The sequence below is a fragment of the Pagrus pagrus genome (assembly GCF_965226575.1).
Source record: "Pagrus pagrus genome assembly, chromosome: 15".
NCBI lineage: Eukaryota > Metazoa > Chordata > Actinopteri > Spariformes > Sparidae > Pagrus > Pagrus pagrus.
Window position 1 is genome coordinate 23,020,817 of NC_140199.1, and position 19,431 is coordinate 23,040,247.

Consider the following 19,431-nt stretch of genomic DNA (forward strand, 5'->3'; position numbering starts at 1 on the left):
TTATCACGATGGTTCAGTATGTTCACATTAAAGATATATTTAATAGCCAGTTTCTTCTGTTGTAGGTTCCTGATCTAAAGAAAAACTCACCAGATCCCTTGAAAATCAATAAATAAATGTTAGTCATCCTCTGATGCACAGCCTCAAGTCCCTTGGATGCTGGAAATGTGCCACAGTGGTGCAACTTTTGGTAAAATTTAAATAAAATTCACCTAAACCTTCCATCATATGATTTTTAATGTTTTGTTTTTGTAATGTATTTGACAGATCTTTTTTCCCAGATACATTTCAAATTGATTACAGATGAGTTAAAATTGGAAAGTTGATATTTCAGTAAAAATACCTGAGCATTACATCTTGTTCTGAGGAAATTAGGACTCACTGGGCTTGACCTTTAGCCGCTGTGTCAGGGTTTCTTGTTGACGTCGATTTGAGGAAATGTTGCCCAACTCATTCTAACATCACGCAGGATCCTAACTGACAGCTGTTGGATAGTAATTTGCAGACTCTCCCAGCAGGGGTCTCTCACAGCACCGGGACAGACATGACACAGAATTGAGTCAAAGGGCGACTTTTCGACACTGTGTTTCCTAAGTTGAAGTAATTTAGGGAAGAAAGGTTTGTGAGACAGAGCTGAAAATGGCAATGCACCCATAGCTGGCTCCTGTAGCACCTCACCATAGAGGTGATTTTATATCTATATTTTTTGCCAGGTTTCTGTCTGATAATTCATGTATGGTATCAATAAAGATGAATTTTCACTGAAAAACATGGTTGTCTTTATTGGACTCAGCTGTGTTGATTCTTAAAAGAAAACATGTAATTTACTGATTAATCACACAGAACCACACAAAAAAGACCCCACAATGAAAGACCACTGACATTTTCTCCAGTAATTATGGGAAAACAATTACTCACGGCTCAGTGAAGACTTAAAACTCACCAGCTCTTGCAAAGAAAACATAGCTAAACCATGTTGTCTTAAGCATGGCAAGTTTTTCTTTGCGTGTAAAAAGTACACAAGCTGTGTTGAGTACAGTATCTCCTTATTGAAACAAAGTTGGAAGTGGAATGTGAAGAAGACACTGCGGCCCTTGTTTCTGAGCTCATAGACACCAGTTGTTCGGGATGCAATTCACAATGTGATCTATCTTTATCTCCACCCTTTTTTTTTAGCAAGTTGTCCATTGTGTCTTGGCAGGACAGAAGTAATGAAGACGATGGCACCCATGATGGTAGACAAGAAAGGAGGAATGATACCTATTGAAAGAAATTGGGACAATGGCAATGTGTGTAACTGATAGCCGTAATTATACAGAGCTAGGTGTCACTCTCCTCTGCGTCTCAGACATACTGTACAAGGAAAAGGCGAATAGGTTAGGGTACTATGAGTCATTAAGTATATTGTAATACTAAAAAAGGACCATTTTAAGTCAGTGCCATAACAGCCACGTCATTGGCTTCAACTTTTGATGTAACAAATGGTACAAAGTCGTTGCTGTCGTTGGAGAGTGGGAGCTCATTCTCGACCATGGGGTCAGTATATGTCACAAAATCATCGAAGCCAAAACCACTTCAGATATTATGTGCTGATATTTTGATACTTTTGACAACGCTCACTTGATGATTGAGGACTTTTGAATCACGTCTCACATTCATCACTTAGATATTAGTTTCTGTTAGCGTGTTGTGCAATTTTGTACCAAGTCAGTCTGAACTAATGTTAAAAAAAAGTCAGTCCGAGACTCAACTTCAATCCCCTGTGACAGTGCTTTTATAAATCACAAATATATTCACAGGTGGGAAGCCAGTGAGGGATCACATACTTAATCCCAATACACCCCTTGCCCTTACCAATTAGCCCTACCCGTCTGTTTTGAGCGTTCAATCTAGGGGTAGGGTGTCCTGATTCTTGCTGGATAAAGGGGTGGGGTGAAGTGTTAGAGCTCCATGGCCCTCAAAACAAGTTTTGGCACACGGCAAACCAAGGGTCATTTCAATGAATTATTGTCCTTTTCTATAAAAAAAGCATAAAACGACTACTTACGACTACATAAAGCCACTACTTTGCTGATGTCTCGGTAGCTAACTATCTAGCTAGCTAACATTATATAGTTATTGGTGATTTGTGCATTTGGCAGGCTAGGAGCACGGGTTGCTACTGTTAGCCGATGAAGCATCGCCAGTAACCAGGCAATGAGCCAGTGTTCTTTCCTATTTATTAACGTGAATGATAGTGTCCATGCTTTTCTATTTTGATCAGAGGAATGGCTGTGTGTTAATACCAGGACTGCCAGAGTAACGCAAGAGAAATCACCAGGGCTGAAGATCACATAATGTAAATGTTGGGTCGCCATGTAACCCTTTGTAAAATTGGAAATGGGATTGAGCCTAAGAGACCAACCAGCAGGAGTCTCTAGTGTTGCGATAGGAGCATGATCCCCCACTGGCTTCCCACGTGGAACACGATGATCTCCCATGATCTCGAGCTGCTGTTGTTCCAGGACAGCAGAACAATTGAGGACAGACACTGAGTGAGAGTACTGTAAGGCCTCGATAAGTGTTCACATGCCAAGGCCACTTGGTAAGAGCTCTCTTGGTAGCAGATTAAAGGATCAGCTTGTAATTGATGACTTTGCTGTTGAGGTGATTCAGGGGTGAGGGATCAGCAAGCGACTGCGCACCTGATAACGACAACAAGAGGAGGCGACAACACGACCGTGCAGCTCTTCAGCTTTATTTGCATCAGAATGGTTTAGAAAGAGGAATCAGATTCATGTATTGTACAATCCTGTTCCCTGTCATGCAACTGTTTGTTCTCTTGTTCCTGTAAAAGAGGAGTCACACAGAGCAGGGTGTGGACGAACTATTACAAAGTATGAGTGGTGCAGCAGCATGTTATAGGTAAGTAATAACAATATCTCCATTCTGGTCCTGGTTCTGGTCTGTAGAGAAGTGGTGCTTTTTGACAACACTGAAGCTGTTGCAAAATGTTATCAGCGTTGTGATAGAATAGCTGCTGCCAATATTGGCCACAGGAATATTATTTGAGGATTTCTTGGCAACCTTTGGATGTTCTGTGTCCCCAAAACTCCCTCCCCAAGCTGATCTCTCTCAGTGATCTTGGCTTGCATACTTGGGCTGTGTTGCTGCTTGTTTGGACTTCACACCAGATGTGAGGTGATTTACATGATGGCTGATTAACCAACTTTTTTTCTATCCAGCATACAAACGAATTCAAATGAATAGATCATGATCATGTTAGTGGCACACAACCTCTCTCTATCCTCCCCCGTCAAGCTTCAGAATCCAGGAAGCAAACATTTGTCTGAGGCGAACCCTGCCAGTTATTTGCTCTCTTCTTCTCACCACTCTCTTTCCCACGTCACTCCCCCTCTCTCCCTGTAAGACCCTCCCTTTCTCCCTCCTCCGGTCCCTTCTCTCCCTCCCTCTGTTCCTAGTGGCAGTGTTCTCCAGGCGAGCACACAGTCAGCTTCAACTTGTCAGCGGGAGCAGAACAGATCATATTTCCATAGGACTGAGAGTCACACGCCTCTGACCGAATAACAGAAGACCAGAGTGGCGTGACTGCCTGGACTTCACTGCCTGGACTAAGAAGGTGAGCTGACTGACAGACAACAGCTGAACCCTCACTCTGCTCTGCTTGTCTGCTTCTACACTTCTCTTCCTTCCTTATCTGCCCTCTTTTCTCTTTGAACTCACTTTTTATCACCCACTAACACACCTTGAGTACGTGCCTCGACCTGGATGAACTGCTCAGACAGTCTCGTCCCCTGTATGTACAGTAAACATCCACAGGCTGCTGTGTACGGGATTAAAGAGGATGATCATGTCATGTATTAATAGTATCTCTGATGAAAAAGCTAGAACAGGTTGACTGTTCTCTATTTCAACAGCTGCTTTAACCATAAGAGGAAGTGACAGTGATCAGTCACTTTAGGGCCTTATATTATATAAGTTATTTGCTTAAGAGAGCTACACATAGAAAACACATACATCTGGTAAGGGATATTCAAACACTGTTGTGTAGTTTCTACAGGCAGGTTTTTGTTCACGCTCTGATAAAAGCTTTTTCTGTCTACAAGCGTGAGTTTGCGTAAACACAGGTGATGGAGGTGTGTGAGGTAGGTGCAGTGTTTCTGTGTTTACTCTATGAGGGCAGCGGTGACACCAAAGCCAGTCATGTTTGTTATCTTCACAAGAAACTTCCTGTAACTTTTAAATGTCAGCACTTCCTGTGTGCCATGATGGAGAGTAGAAGTATAAAAGAGAGCCCTAAAGGGCAGTTTCTCTCAGAAACCAGCTACGGTTGGGCTTAACAGTTTTATTTCCCATTTGCGAACTGCCATTGTTGCTTCTGCAAAACAGTTTTTTTTTCCCCGTTGCCATTTTGAAACGATCTGCGCCGTGACCCCTCTCTCTCTGACTCAGTCTGTGGGTTTCCTTCTGCAGTCTGTAATTCTCCTGCCTCCTGTGAGTGTCTCATTGTGTTCTTCTTTTTTTGTCTTGTTTCCAGTTGCATCAAAACGGAGCTTGTGCCATGAGGTGATCACTTCACAAACCCGTTTTTTGACAAGTGACACCTGTAGACATGGCGTTATTTGAGAGTATGAGGGGGTGGAGGTGGCAGGGCAGCGCCGGAGCGTTCAGGGCCGGCGTAGGAGTGATGCTGCTGGGGCTCAGCCTGGCCCAGTCCGTCCCTCATGATCCTGCCTGTCAAGCAGCCGTGGCACCGCTGAGCCTCACCCAGCCCCACTACCAGGACACAGCAGAGGAGGGCACCATTGTGGGTTTCATGTCAGCTCTGGTCCAGTCCTTCCTGCACACAGTCCAGCCTAACCCCTTCCCTAAAGGTTAGTGTCACCAGTATTACTCACTAATCAAACATCTTGATGCACAGGTCCCTGTCTTCTTAGTCCAAGGTTCAATTTGGGGAAATTTATCACACAGGGGAATGTTAAATGACATTAAAATCTGGTGGTTTCCTGCTCCGCGCTGGGCAAACATTTACCTACAGATGCAAAGGTGACACATCATACTTAACCTTCGCAACTGCTTCAAAGTAATAATGCCTGTACAAATAAGATGACCGGCTCAGTTAATCAGTAAACCGGTGGAAATTTGTTTTATTTGGCCAGTTAATCTTTAACCTTTATGTCCTGGTCTGGTGTTTTTTATAGTCTGGAGTTTTCGTCAACTTGTGTCACACCTGTGGTCTTTCGTTTGTCCCTGTGACTGGTTTGTAAGCTCTCCATAAACCCTGCTCAATATAGTACATTGCTTTCTGCTCAGCATTGATTTGTAAATGGAAAGCAAAATGGACACAAAACCAAACAACCAGAGTCCTTCATGCGATCGACATGTTGAATATGGTGGATTTAATGATGAGTATACCGTGAGTGGATTTCAACCAGCAGCCACTCAATGACTCATAAAGAGACTTCAGTTGCTTCCATGTTAACCGGTGACGGATGTGTGACCACACTGTCTGCAATCGCTCTATGATAAAGCAAATGGCTCAATGCTTCATTGTTAACTCTGGGTTTCTCCCTAATAAACCACCGAACAGGAGGTTATAAATGTTTGTAGGTAAATAATAAGTGTTCTTCCAGAAGGCAGGGGATCAAACATTAAGGCTCATTCTTGATGAATTAATGGCTAGAAAGACAAAACAAGCTGCTGTGGTAGAGGTGCTACACCAACCAAAAACAGATCCTTCACTCAAATATTTTTATGATCTCAAAACCCAAAATGTGTTTATGTTTGTGCATCTTAATGACTCATTGCTGATTTGTGAAGAATTGAAAAAGCCCCACAGCCTTTGGGACTTTTTTTTTAAAAGTCTACTGCTGATTTTATGAAAACATGACAACTGGCAGTCAACACTCAGGGCAGGGTCAGGTCAGGTTACTTGAGGATGAAATGTAGTCAGTTACTGAATAGAAATTAAGTGGCAATTTTTATAATAAGTAACACTGGATTACTAGAAAATCGAACATTTTAAATATTGTGCATTATACTAAAGAAATGTACCATCACAAAAACAACATTAGCGCAAACTACAGGTGTACTGTGTTTATCCGACAACATGTTGGTGTTGTTTCTTTGTGTTTCTTCAGATTTGAAGTTGACATTTCTGCAGATGACAGCAGCTTTATTTTTTGGCTTGCATAAGTTGCTCCGGACACAGACTTGTGTTGTGTTGTCATTTTTCAAGTCAAGTCAAAGGTGCAGTCTTATCACCAGGAAACAAACTGCTGCTGCTGAACCTTCTGTCATGCCGCAACACCGATCTTTTTTCTCTCCTGGCAGGTCCAGCGCAAAACTCGAGGCACTTGTTAACAAAGCATTGGTTATATTGAAAAATCATGTCAGAATTTTAAATGAATCATTTTAAAGAAATATCAATAAGATTACTTTTATTTACTGTGAGAAAACATTCTTGTGTACGTGGTTTCACTTAAGACCAGAGTGATGCTGTGTGGCACTAGTGAAGTGTTTTCATGCGTAACCGTCATTCTTTATCTTGAAGTCGTTATTCTGCTGGTAATCCCCCTTTTCAGCGGCTGTAGCTCAGGAGGTAGAGCGGGTCGTCTAGTAATCGGAGGGTCACTGGTTCGCATCCCGGCTCCCCTCAGCTACATGTCGAAGTGTCCTTGAGCAAGACACTGAACCCCAAATTGCTCCTGATGAGCAGCTGGCGCCTTGCATGGCAGCCTCCGCCATCAGTGTGTGAATGTGTGTGTGAATGGGTGAATGTGGCAAGTATTGTAAAGCGCTTTGAGCTGTCAGTAGACTGGAAAAGTGCTATAGAAATGAAAGACCATTTACCATTTTTCACTGAATGTATCTGTAATCTGATTACATCGTCTCTTTCTGTAACTTTACTGGAAGACAGTTACCTTTTTTTTTTTATTATGCTGAGTATGTGTATTCTGTTACTCCCCAGGTCTGGTAATTATAGAGACAGCCTGTTATTGAAGCTTACTTACTGCACTGCTTTAATATTCTACTATAAAACAAATAATTACTCAAGTATCAACCAGGTGGTCAGTGCTGACTGTTACTGACATTTTTTACTGACACAAGTTTTATATAATATACAATAATAATAATAATAATGAAAATATGATAATATTTTCACTGAGTTTCCTCACACATTTGACGGTTAATGATGTGTTTTTTGTACTGCCCATCAGTTTACACTTTCATGTAATATGTGTGCACACCTCACCAGGTACGTGCACACATAGGGCCCAAGGGGTGCTTGAGCCCCTGCCCTTTTTGCCTCGTATTAAAAAGTGCCCTTTTTTGTGTTTTTTAATGAATAAATAAATTCCTGTTGTGCATAGGGATGTAAAAAAAACAGCGGTATAAAAACGCCCTGGTTATCTACCGTACGCATTTGCTTGTAATATGGTGTTGAGAGCGAGATAATTTGGAGAGAGAGAGAGAGAGAGAGAGAGAGAGAGAGAGAGAGTTAAGAGTAATCTAATATGACAGCTGTCTGTGTAGGCTCTTTATCTTGCCACAAATCTTAAACTTCTTCCAGATATTGAGTTTTATTGCGACTTTGCTGTTGTAAACATTGCTGTTCCTGCTAACATTCACAGCAGTCACAGCAGTAATTTCTTGGTTTTGTCACATTTTTGGATGTGTAGCCTGTATTTCTAGTTTGCACTTGCCCTCCCATGATTTTCTTTTTGTTATGCAAGCTGTGTTAATGTGCAACGTTGGAAAAAATATCATATTAGTCTTAGCCTAGCAGTTCGGAAGTCATGACTCGGTTTCGGGAAGTTGGGAAATTGGTCTAGCTTATTGTCTAGCTAATATAGGTCTCAGGCTACGTTAGCTATGTGTGTGTGTGTGTGTGTGTTATTAAGGCCTGAAAAAAAAATTCACGCGCGCTTTGCACATGCACATACTACCCTTTTCTGACTTTGAGCCCCTGCCCCTCTATAATCATGTGCACGTCCCTGCACCTCACTGTAATCCACAAAGACACCAACCAGAGATTAATATTAAAAGTAAAGCATTTTAAAGTAAATATACAGCGGGTTAAAAGCGGGAAATGTGCAGCAATGAGATAAAATACAAATTTCCAGGACATTAATGGCAGACTGCCATCCGTGATAAAGACAGATGGTGAGAACTTCCAAAATAGCTTATGTGAGAAACTGAACTTCTACCCCCTTCTCTGTTACCCGCGCCTGTTTTAATGAATAATATCCTCAATGGCTGGGTTTTTGTATGATCATAAATAGAAGGCTTTGAATTTGCATTTTTTTTTGTGTGAGTAAAAAACCCAATCTCTCCTCAAAGCTTCCCTGGTTTCCTCGTACTCTGAAGATGGAGGTGTCAGATTTCCATCCTTACAATGAGAGAGACTGAAATGTTTGTATGGAGCACAGCACATGTACTCCCCCCTGGCTGGGCTTTTGTACATGGATAACTAGGATGGAGACCGGCAGCGTGGAATTTTTAAAAAAGTAGCCTCTTTGCTTTGTGTAGCTTTGTTTCTGTGTCTTCTGATGTTACTCAGATGCTTTTTTTTCTCTCTGATTTCTTTCTAGATCTGATCCTGGACATAGCCCAGGATGTTGACCAAACGCAGCAATTAGATCAAGAACTCCTTAAAAAAGTAAGTAAATGTAGTTTCACGTATTCTAGGATGTTGGTATGAACTTCTATTCGTGGGAAAGAAAAGCAGACACACCCTCCCCAGAGTTTCCCTCGAGCTGGTAATCTGAGAACACTTCACATTGAAGCACACTAGTGTGTATTTATCCCATTCCACTGGGGTTACTGAGACTCTTTGATCCACTCTGGTTGTGCAGTGTCACCACAGTAAAGTAAAACTACTGTTTGGTGATGTCTGTCTGTGTTTAATGTCACGACACACAGCAAAGACGTGCCTTTGTTGTGCCATCTTAGCCTTGAAGTTGATATTTGTACCATTTTAGTTGTAATACATATCATTTGCTTGTACCTGTGTGTGTTTTGTGCTCAGGTCCTGATCTACCGAGTGGGTTACCTGGTGTGTGTAGCCATCGGCGTCGTGTACATCGTCCTGATGCCCATAGTTGGTTTCTTCCTGGCCTGCTGCCGCTGCTGTGGCAACTGTGGCGGGAAGATGTACCAGAAGCAGACGTCCTCCACTGACTGTCGCAGGAGAACCTTCTTCTGGAGTGCATTCGTCACCACAGCCATTATCCTGTGAGTGTGTGTGTACGTTTCTGAACAGCATGATGATGTGTTATCTGAAATTAGCATCGGAAAAAGCACAGCTTGAGCGGGCACGCCTCGCTGCTTGCGTGCGTCTCCCTAGGATTGACATTATGTTCAAGACACAAATTTAATTGTGTACGTGTGTGTGTGTTTGTGTTTGCAGTGCTGGGAACATATGCATGTTCAGGAGTAACGAAGCATTCAAACAGAGTGTGGAGGGGGGTGTGGTGGAGCTCAACAAAACTATAAGGAACGTCCACACCTTCCTCACCGCTGTGCCTCAGGTGAGAGAAACCCTCTTGGTGATTGAAGTGCACGACACGAGCCCGGGAACGAACCCAAAGGTCAAAGTTAGGATGTTAAAACCTTACATAACCTTAATGTCCTGCACCCCTGCCATCAGTGTGCTGCGAGGTGACAGCTTTTGTGTGAGATGCAAACAGACACCAGCTCACCTTTCAGTCTGCTGATTAATGACTCCGCAGTGTCAATAAACTTATCTAAAGATACAAGAGAGCGGGAAAGGCTTGGAGGGAAACAGGGGTTGTCTTCTGTTTGTTCTTCTTCACTTGCGAAAGCTGCTACGCAGTTACCTCATGGAAACAGTCCTTGACATACATATGTTGCATTTAAAGTCATATCTTGTGTGCACACTTTGAAATTCTTTTGTTTTTCTTCTCCAGCAAGTCGACTTTGTGGTGAACGAGAGCTATAAAACCGTACAGGAGGTTAGCAGAAACCTAGATGGTGAGAACAGGAACTAATCATGTTCAAAAAAGAGGCACCGCTTTTGTTTCATTCTGACCGCTGCGATACGCTTTCTGCTCTCGTTTTGTCTCACACTTGTTTGTCTGTATGAATCAGCCATCGGACCTCAGCTGGGAGCAGAGATCCAGGGGAAATTCAGAGGAACTCTCAACCCGGCGCTGCGCTCAGTCAGACTTCTGGACCAAGGTACGGTGTCTCTGCATGCTCTGTCCTGTTTCAGTCTGAGCATGTAAGTGCCTGTGTTCATATTTGACAAGATCAGTAATCACATGAGCCGTGCACTGACTGCATTTCACTTCCCACGTCTTGAATTCAGTCTTTGATACACTGACAGAGTTATTTTTGAGACAAGCTGTTTTTATTAGTGATTACATAACAAAAAAAGTGAAGGAGAGAGAAGATATATATAGAGAAACATACAGACACTGATACTTATAACGGTGACAAGCTGCTAGAACCCCATCTAGGATCTCATTGAAATCTGGGAGACACCATGGAAAAAAATATATTAAAAAACTGAACTTATATTTTTCTGGGGCACCCTAGTAGCTCAGTTAGTAGAGCATGCGACCCATGTACAGAGGCTGTGTCCTCACTGCAGTGGCCCAGGGTTCAGTCCAACCTGTGCTGCATGTCATCCCTCCTCCCTCCCTCTCTCTCATCCCATTTCCTGTCATTGTCAAACTGTCCTATCTATTAAAACCATGGAAAGGCCAAAGAATTATTTATCGAAGGAAAAACCTAGGCTAGAGTAGTCTTGGTTTTGAACCACGCAGCCTTGTGACACATAGCTGCAAATGAATAAATACAAGAAAATTAAAAAAAAGCTAATTGTTTGGGTTTTGTAATTATAATGAAAGTTTCCAGCAGAGAGCCGCAGTAATTCAGCCTTATCCAAGATGATAAACGAAGTGCTGATACATTATTTACTGACATGTTTTTCTTAACGCTGCTCTTAGAGTGACACAGAGCAGGCGCAGTAGAGTAATACGGAAAATATTCTTAATGCTGCACCAAAGCGGCTGGATAATATCTCCCTTAATAATCAGTTTCCTGTCGTTCCTTCTGTTACACTGCTCACTTTTTGTTCGGACTTCCAGTCATTTCAGCTTTTGAAATTGCTTTTGAATTCAAAGCAGCCAACATAAAAAAGGTCATAGATGAATGCAGATCATTTTTTAAACCTGTGCATGCACTGACTAATATGTATCATCTGTTTTATGTGTATGAGCAGAAACTGTGAACACGGATATGGAACTGAAGAAGCTGAACTCATCGTTGGTCCAGCTGCAGTCCAGTGTGGACCGCCTGCAGGCAAATGTCACCGTTGTTAAAAATCGCATCAATCAGACTTTATCCAAGCAAACCTGCAGCAACTGTGACAGAATGAAAAGTGAGCTCGACAAACTGACACTGGACACCTCCATCTCTGTGAGTACTCATTTTGCATAACGTGGGTTGCATAATGTGATGTTCGTGATTTTTTTTTGACCTTCTTAATTTGGATGCATTAATAAAACATAGGGAAATTAAATGAGGTCGATTTGAACATGCACTCCTGTCAAGCGCAGTCGTTCTATGCTAAACAGGAGTTTGGTCTGACCGCTCAGATTACAACGTACAGACTGAGAATCAGCCCAATTAGGAGACATAATCAAGAGGCAACAGGAAGAATGATTTATGTGATCAAAACCACCTCTGACGCAGATTGAGACAGTGTGACTCATGATAATAGCTCTTCATTTTTGGCATTGTCTGTACAGCTGATTTGTCCTCCTCCCATCTGTTATTCTCTACTCCTCCTACACTCTATTCTGACACATACACACTCTCCTCCTCTTCTTTCCTTTCCTTTCCTTTCCTCTCCTTTCCTTTCCTCTCCTTTCCTCTCCTCTCCTCTCCTCTCCTCTCTTCTCCTCTCCTCTCCTCTCCTCTCCTCTCCTCTCCTCTCCTCTCCTCTCCTCTCTTTTTTCCCCCTCCTCTCCTCTCATCTTGTCTCCTCATCAGTAAATATATTGTATAATATCTAATCTTCATCATGACAATGGCAGTAACACAGATACAATTCACTCTTCTTTGGTATCAGCTCATTTAACTGTGGCTCATCGATGGCATCTGTGAAAGCGTATGTGCTTGTCTTGTTAAAGTCTGCTGCCCCCTTCTGTTACACTGAAGTATAGCACGTGATTACATGTGATTGCTGGTCACAATGGTTGCACGTGTGTGACTCTGATTGTTCTCCACAGAATCCCAGCTTGAACGAGCTCCAGTCGGCCGTGGATGAAGTCATCGGAACTGACCTCCAATCCAAAATCAAGGAGGTCAGTGACTTCTAAAAAAATATGCAATCATCTATGTTTGTTGGTCATTTAGGTTTTATTCATTTTAACATAATAGCTTCATGCAAAAATGCAGATGATACAGATGTGGTAAAATGAGAGTTCACAGTCAATAAAGACAAAAAAAAAGAAAAAAATTCAATGGCAGCCACAATGATAATTCTATATATGTTTATATACATGATTACACAAACATGCCCTGTTCATTAGTGACCCATACACTCTCTAGGATGGAGGTGGGGCAAGTACAAGTACAGATACTTGTGTAAAAAAAAAGACTAGAAGTACTGATACAACTTCTTTACTCAAGTAAAAGTAAGAGAGTGCAGGCTCTGAAATGTACTTTGTAGTCTCCCTCTCAGAGACTATTAAACTTAAAGGTAGAATCAGTAGGATTTATCCCAGCTGCTTTTAAAAACACCAGAAAGATAGTTAATTGTTGAGTCTCACTCCCAGGACATCAAATATTGACATTTGGATTGGTACAGCGTCCCGAGCAGCAACAAACTGAGAAAATAATCAAATCCAGGCAGAGGGCTGCGGGGGGTCTGCAGATCAGAGTCACTAACACGCCTTTTCTCCCCATTCCAGTCTCCCTCTCTGCCTGTTTCTACCTTGTTACGTCTTTTATTTTGTTTCGTCTTGCCACATCTGCCGTACGTGACATACACTGATGGGTTGAAATCAGTCTTGTGATGTTGGGAAGGCGGTGTGCGACGACACAAAATAAAAACAATCGATAATTCCCCTTAAATGCATTAAAACTAACGTAACGAGCCTGTTATGAAAATGTAAGGAGCAGATATTTGTGTGAAAATGTGGGGAGTAAAGTATACTCAAGTAAAGTACAAGGGCAGCGGCCTCTGTCATCAGTTTAAGCCACTCTGTAAACTCTGGCCTATGCTTTAGGAGAGCTTTGTGGCACAGAACATCTGATATCATTAGTCTTTATGATATAATGACTTCCTTGTAAACAAATCTGGATGAGCAGTCAGATAGAGGGAAGAGCGTGAACAAGTTTAAACCAAAGATAATTTAAGAAAACGTGAATTATAGATTTGTACACAAACACTATTTCAAAACTATTTACTATGATATGAATGAATAGTTTGTCTTCTTTTTAGGTGGAGGACTATTTCAACAGCATCCCCCAGAGGGTGACCAATGACACCAAGGATGTAGTTGCAAGTGAGTGAACACATTTACTCTCACTCCTCTTTCAAATACTTTTTTATTCATGAACTTATAAGATCAGTTTTAAAGTTTATGTGTGTATTTGTGTGTACATTTTAGACAGCAAGCAGAGATTGGATGAAATAAGAACACAGATCGCCCAGGTCACCAAGGACATCCCCTTATCTGCTCTGACCAACGTGTCGAAGACTCTGGAGCAGGTCCAGAAAGATATTGTCAAGGTCACACCACAGATCAAGAGAGCCGAGCACATTAGGTAAAAAGACCTGGATGTGCAGACACGTGATCAATGCAAGAAAAAAAGCCAAAAACCACTCATTGTGTGTGTGTGTGCTTCTCCAGATGGGGAGTGTGTGTGGTCCTGTGCTGCATTGTCCTCCTGGTGGTGGTGTGTTACATCCTGGGTCTGGTCCTGGGCCCTGTGGGTCTGTCACCCACAAAGGACCCCACAAAGCGCTCCTGCACGGCGGACTGTGGAGGCACCTTCCTCATGATGTGAGTGCATGGTTCTCATATCGTATCTGTTCATAGTGTCTCACCTGCTGACCTCTTGTTTGACCTGTGACCTGGATGTGGTTGCAGAGGTGCAGGCTTCAGCTTCCTCTTCTCCTGGCTGTTCATGATAGTGGTGGTGCTGCTGTTCCTGCTGGGAGGCTCAGTTTACAATCTGCTCTGTCAGCCCTGGAACAATGGACAGCTGCTGGAGGTAACAATACTAAAACACACACCCGCACACACCTGTGTTTGCATGCACCGTAAATACAAGTACAATATATGTGTGGTGATATTATTCCCTCTTCTCTCCACAGCTTATTGATACTCCAGGTTTAATTCCAGGGTTGGAGATAGGTCCAGCTTTGGGACTAGAAAGCAACATCAGTATCCCTGATATCTACAGGTATGTGATGCCAATTCACCTCTCACACAAGAACATGCACACGGAATTGTTACTTTCTTAGTGGGTCTGAATTCAGCAGGAATCATAAAGCATTTACAATCTGTTATTGTAAATATGTGCTTGTCAAGTTTGACATGATTTAAACGTAATATAATTGAATTGCGGTATGGCCAAGTGCAATATCCAAATCTCAGGAGCTGCAATTTGCCGATAAAGGCAAAATGTGTCACATCATACCGTTATAAATGAAGCATTGTGTTACTTCAGAGAGGCTCCGGCCTACAAATCATATTCTCCAGACTGGAATATGATGACAAGAATATGAAGGGAACACGTTTGTTTGGTACAGACCCCAGCAGAAGTCACATAATCATCATTTTTCATATTTTTTTTCAGTGAAACTCAAATGGAATAATTATCCTTCCCACTGAAATCATGACTCATATCACAATATCTGTCACAATAATCACAGTGTGTTTATTTACATATTGATCAGCCCTACTTTACACTGTGAACATCTGCAAATTCATTGGCCAACATTCTGCACATATGTAACAAACATGATTCCGATTCTGACTTGATGTCACAGAGATTGTAAAGAAAACCAGCCACTGTGGACCACGCTCCGCTTGTACGAGGTCATAAACCTAGATGAACTGCTCAATGTGTCTAGAGTGAGTTAAACCTACAATACCTTCATATTCATCACACATATGTAAATATTGTTTGCCTTCGTCTGACCGAACCTCACCATTTGTGATGCCTGTTTCCTTCCCTCCTCCCTCTCTGTCGGTGACACACAGTACACAGATGAGATCCAGCTGTACTTCGATAACACAGACATCACTCTGTCCACCATCACTCTCCTGAGCCCTGATGTCAAAAAACAACTTAGGAGCTTCTCCACCTCCACTAAAGACTTTGACTCCGCTGCTGTCACGCAGCAGGTAGACATTATTCACGGTCTCTACCGTCGTTATACACGTCCAGGTGTAACATGTAAAAGTGATTTATGTCACTGGTTTGTCTCTCTCTCAGTTAAACAACGTTTCCAGCATCAATCTGAACACAACAGCAGACCAACTTGACAGGCTCGCTGAAGCGCAAGTGAGTCAGGAGACTTCAACATAAAACATAATTGTCTTTTTTTTTTTTTACTGTTTTCTATCTATTAACCGACCATTTGCTTGTTTCTAGACAAACAATGATATACGATTGGAGCTCCAAACCGAGGCCATGGACCTGAGGCAGATCCAGTCAGACATAGAAACAGTTATCACCCCACAACTGGTGAGTTATGTTGCCCTATCTCCTCTGCCATCTCCTCATTCTGGCTGTGTGTCATTCATCTGAGTTTAAACAAATATCTACTGCTTTTTTCCCTCAGGAAAGCATCAACTCAACCGTCAAGGACCTTCAGTCTTTTGTCCATAAAATCAACGTGAGTACGCTGACCAACACCTGGAGCCACCACAAATACAGATCATTCCCCTCTCCTCCTCTCTGTGGCTCATTTCTCTCCTCTCTGGCATTTCCAGGGAACAGTGGGGGAGGTGCTGAGCAACGTGGAGGCAGCACAAGACTTCCTCAACACAAATACGACACAGATCGTGGAGACCGTGAGTACAGCCACGAGTCACATGAGTTGGAAGAAAAAGTGCTCCATGTGGTCTGTTAATGCCTGTGGTGGGTCAGTCATTTAGCTGGAGGGGGGCGAGGGGGAGCTGCTGTGGCTCAGTGAGTACGAGGAGTTGAAACAATGTGCTTGTTGGTTCTACATCCGCAGGGCATGAATTACATTAAGTGTCCAGTCGTGTTGGTCTTCAGCTGTAGTTGTGCATTCTTTGAGAGGAATATTAAGGGTCTGTTTTATCTGTGAGGTCCATCTTGTGTCATGTAAACAGTGCTGTAAGAACAAATTACACCAATTCTTAGGCATCTGTATTGGCCCTCACTGTGTTCTTCCACCACGTGAAGCCTCATCTGGTAGCAATCTGCTCACCGTCTTTAGGGTCCAAACTAAGCAGAGAAACAACAGACTTGCTCTTGACTTTAATGACCCTTAAATCCACTCTGTTTGACTGAACCTCTCTTTAGAGGATAAGGCTGGCACTTTTTAATATTTTTTTAATGTCAGCAAATCCCACGAAAAGGCCAAAACCAACGGTGTGTTAGATCACCTCTCACTATTTTTGGATTTCCCAACCCTGCCAGGGGCGCCGGGCCCATTTGTTTCAGCTCACAAATATGAAGTTTTTTGTAAAATGACCGAGTATTTTCTTAAAACAGTGGGGCATTGTAGTTTTGGTATATTTTGGTGTATTTTGGGTTACTACTAAAATAGGTTTACATGTTTTAATGTTCAAAAAACACACCAGTTTTCAGTTTTTATTCTCTCTCTCTTTGAAACGCTCTGTTTAGCTCCCGTCTCTTTAAGGCTTCCCTCCTGAATATATTCTCCTCTGATTGGTCAGCTCACACACGCCTGCCCCAGCAACGCTAACAACAGCAGAGCAACTGTGCTAAATCCTTTCTTATGTGCCAAACTAGCCTCTAGGCATAAATTGTGCGAATGTGTGACATGGTGACGAAGTGTGATGTCACAAAGTCACAGAATTAAAGGCGGGGCTAGTGAGGCATTTCAGGAGCAGTGTTTTCTGTGGGAGAGAGGAGCTTCTGTTGGTGCGGACTTTGGGCTTTTTAACTATAAAGATCTTCCACATGCATAAGAATCTATAACATACAAATGAGAAAGCACAATATGTCTCCTTTAATGTTTTAATGCATTAGGCAAAGACACAAGAATTGCCTCTGCATGAAATGTGCTTTATAAAAAAACTTTGATAATTGCCACACCTTGTCTAATCATAGTGCTATTACATTTATTTACGGGTCACTTCAGAGGATTTACCCAGAATTCCAGTTGCTGAGATGGCTTGGCGTTCCACTCATTCCTCATGACTTCTCACTGTAAAGCAGAGAGAAAATGTATGGAATTTACTCTCTCTCTCTCTGTCTCCTTCTCTCCTTGTCTCTCTCTCTCTCTGTCTCTCTGTCTCTCTCTCTCTTTTGATCGCAGGAAAGTAGAAAGTTTGTGGACTGTCAGATGGGCTACTTCACTGTTTATGCGGACTGGGCCAACCTCACGGTACAGTCTGTTCCAGATTTTTAACACTTTTTAACATGCTGTGCAAATACAGAAACAGTATTTATGACCTTTTTGAGAAGTTACTGATGTGTGGATTCTCCCTCAGATCACGCAGCAGGTGGGCCGCTGTGGGCCGGTGGCAGGAGCTGTGGACTCTGTTGACATTATCGTCTGCTCACACATGGTGGAGTCTCTGGTGAGGATCGGATGCTGTTAGCTCTCCACCTGCAGCCTAACTGACTTTTTTGTTGTTGACAAAACCACTAAAGTCTGTCAAACTGCTCTAAAGCTGTCACTTTCCTTTTCGCTCTCTCTCTCTTTAGAATGCGTTCTGGTTCAGTCTGGGCTGGTGCATCATCTTCTTCATCCCCGGGATCATCTTTTCTATCAAACTAGCCAAGTACTACAGGAGAATGAAGTACTCTGATGTCTATGAGTAAGAGGCACAAACAGAAAACACATTTGTGCATGTTGTGTAAGAATCACATGACTGATTCATTTCACTGGGCTGGCCTGCCTTTGACCGCGGTTAATGTCTTTGTTTCCAGCAACCACATAATCATGAACCACATCCCACGGGCCCAGATGAAATTCACCTGAGAAGACGGCACATGTGAGATACATCTTTAAAGGATTGCAGGCACAACTGGGGTACGGCTTGACAAAATAAAAACACATGGTGCACTCCTGCACAGACGTGGCACATTGTCACTCTGGTGGAGAGTCTCAAATTGAGAAACAAAGAGCCTGCAGAAGTCATACGATACATTTCATACACCACACGCAGCATCTTTGAGTTGACCTCAGGGGGACACAGGGCGTAAGGGAATCTGCAGGGATTTTTCATCATTTTTAAATAAAGTTTCAAAGATATTTGTTGCATTTAATGTATTTCTTAAATAATTTGTGTCTATTTAATAGATGAACTATGAGCTGCTGCTGGATTCTGAGAAAATATCCAACATCATTTCAAACTATAAAGCTGATTTTTGTTCAGAGTCCATCATCACATTTATATATTTAGTCCTGTTAGTGCGCGGTGCTCTCAGAGACTGCAGCAGTGTGTTACCGTGCCAACAGGCACTTGTGATGTGCCAGCCTCTGTCTGTATACTGCCGCGGTTTTGGCAACCTGATTCCGATGGGAAACCTTTTTTTAATTAAATTCTTGATTAAACTTGCACTAATATTGGAAATCAAAGCACAGTTTCCTGTATGCGTCATGAAATGAATACACTTGATTTGTGTGTTTGCTTATTACACAATTTCACTATAAAGCGTTTTGTTACCAATTCCAGATGTGTTTTTGTACAAATTGATTTCGATGTGATTCTTGATTCAACATGATTTTTGTACTCCAGTAGATTGTTTTGTCTTTCTGTCATACGGCACTTTATTGTTCTGTTTGCTCAATGTGATCAAAAAGTTGTGAGCATTTCTGCCCTCTGTTGTGAAAACTACTGTCAGTAAAAAAACTGATCAACAACTGCACTGAGTCTGCTTTGCATTTTTCTACCTTTAGCTGTAACATGAGAGGAATCTCACGATGTCTGATTTCCACGCTGACTGTGAAAGCGCTTTTCACAGTGCACATTTGTAACCCAGTATGTCCCTTTAGGTCGTACATGAACCCTTATCGCACTCTCACTGCTAAGTTCTAGTCTCTGCACAGTCCTATGGTTAATTTCGACAATAAATTAAAGACTTAATTGTATATCTTCATATAAGAATTTAGCTTATCTTAGTCGCTCGTCTCTTGCTTCAATCTCAACTTCACTTCACAAGTCACAAAAAAACACACATTCATAAGCACTCACACACACACAAGTGCACAGG

The 19,431-nt window shown here is 42.2% G+C and overlaps 1 protein-coding gene across 1 annotated transcript; it reads left to right on the plus strand.

The window, feature by feature from the left end:
- Positions 1 to 3,403: 3,403 nt before the first annotated feature.
- Positions 3,404 to 19,083, plus strand: prom2 (prominin 2). The gene is made up of 24 exons (XM_084375242.1): positions 3,404 to 3,619; positions 4,538 to 4,874; positions 8,595 to 8,662; positions 9,032 to 9,237; positions 9,413 to 9,533; positions 9,933 to 9,996; positions 10,114 to 10,203; positions 11,252 to 11,448; positions 12,264 to 12,338; positions 13,481 to 13,544; positions 13,650 to 13,806; positions 13,893 to 14,045; positions 14,133 to 14,256; positions 14,360 to 14,448; positions 15,038 to 15,122; positions 15,252 to 15,395; positions 15,487 to 15,555; positions 15,646 to 15,738; positions 15,836 to 15,889; positions 15,987 to 16,067; positions 17,528 to 17,596; positions 17,703 to 17,792; positions 17,920 to 18,032; positions 18,145 to 19,083. Exons 2-24 carry the CDS (start codon positions 4,613 to 4,615, stop codon positions 18,194 to 18,196), a joined length of 2,520 nt encoding a protein of 839 aa, XP_084231368.1. The 5' UTR covers positions 3,404 to 3,619; positions 4,538 to 4,612; the 3' UTR covers positions 18,197 to 19,083.
- Positions 19,084 to 19,431: the final 348 nt, after the last annotated feature.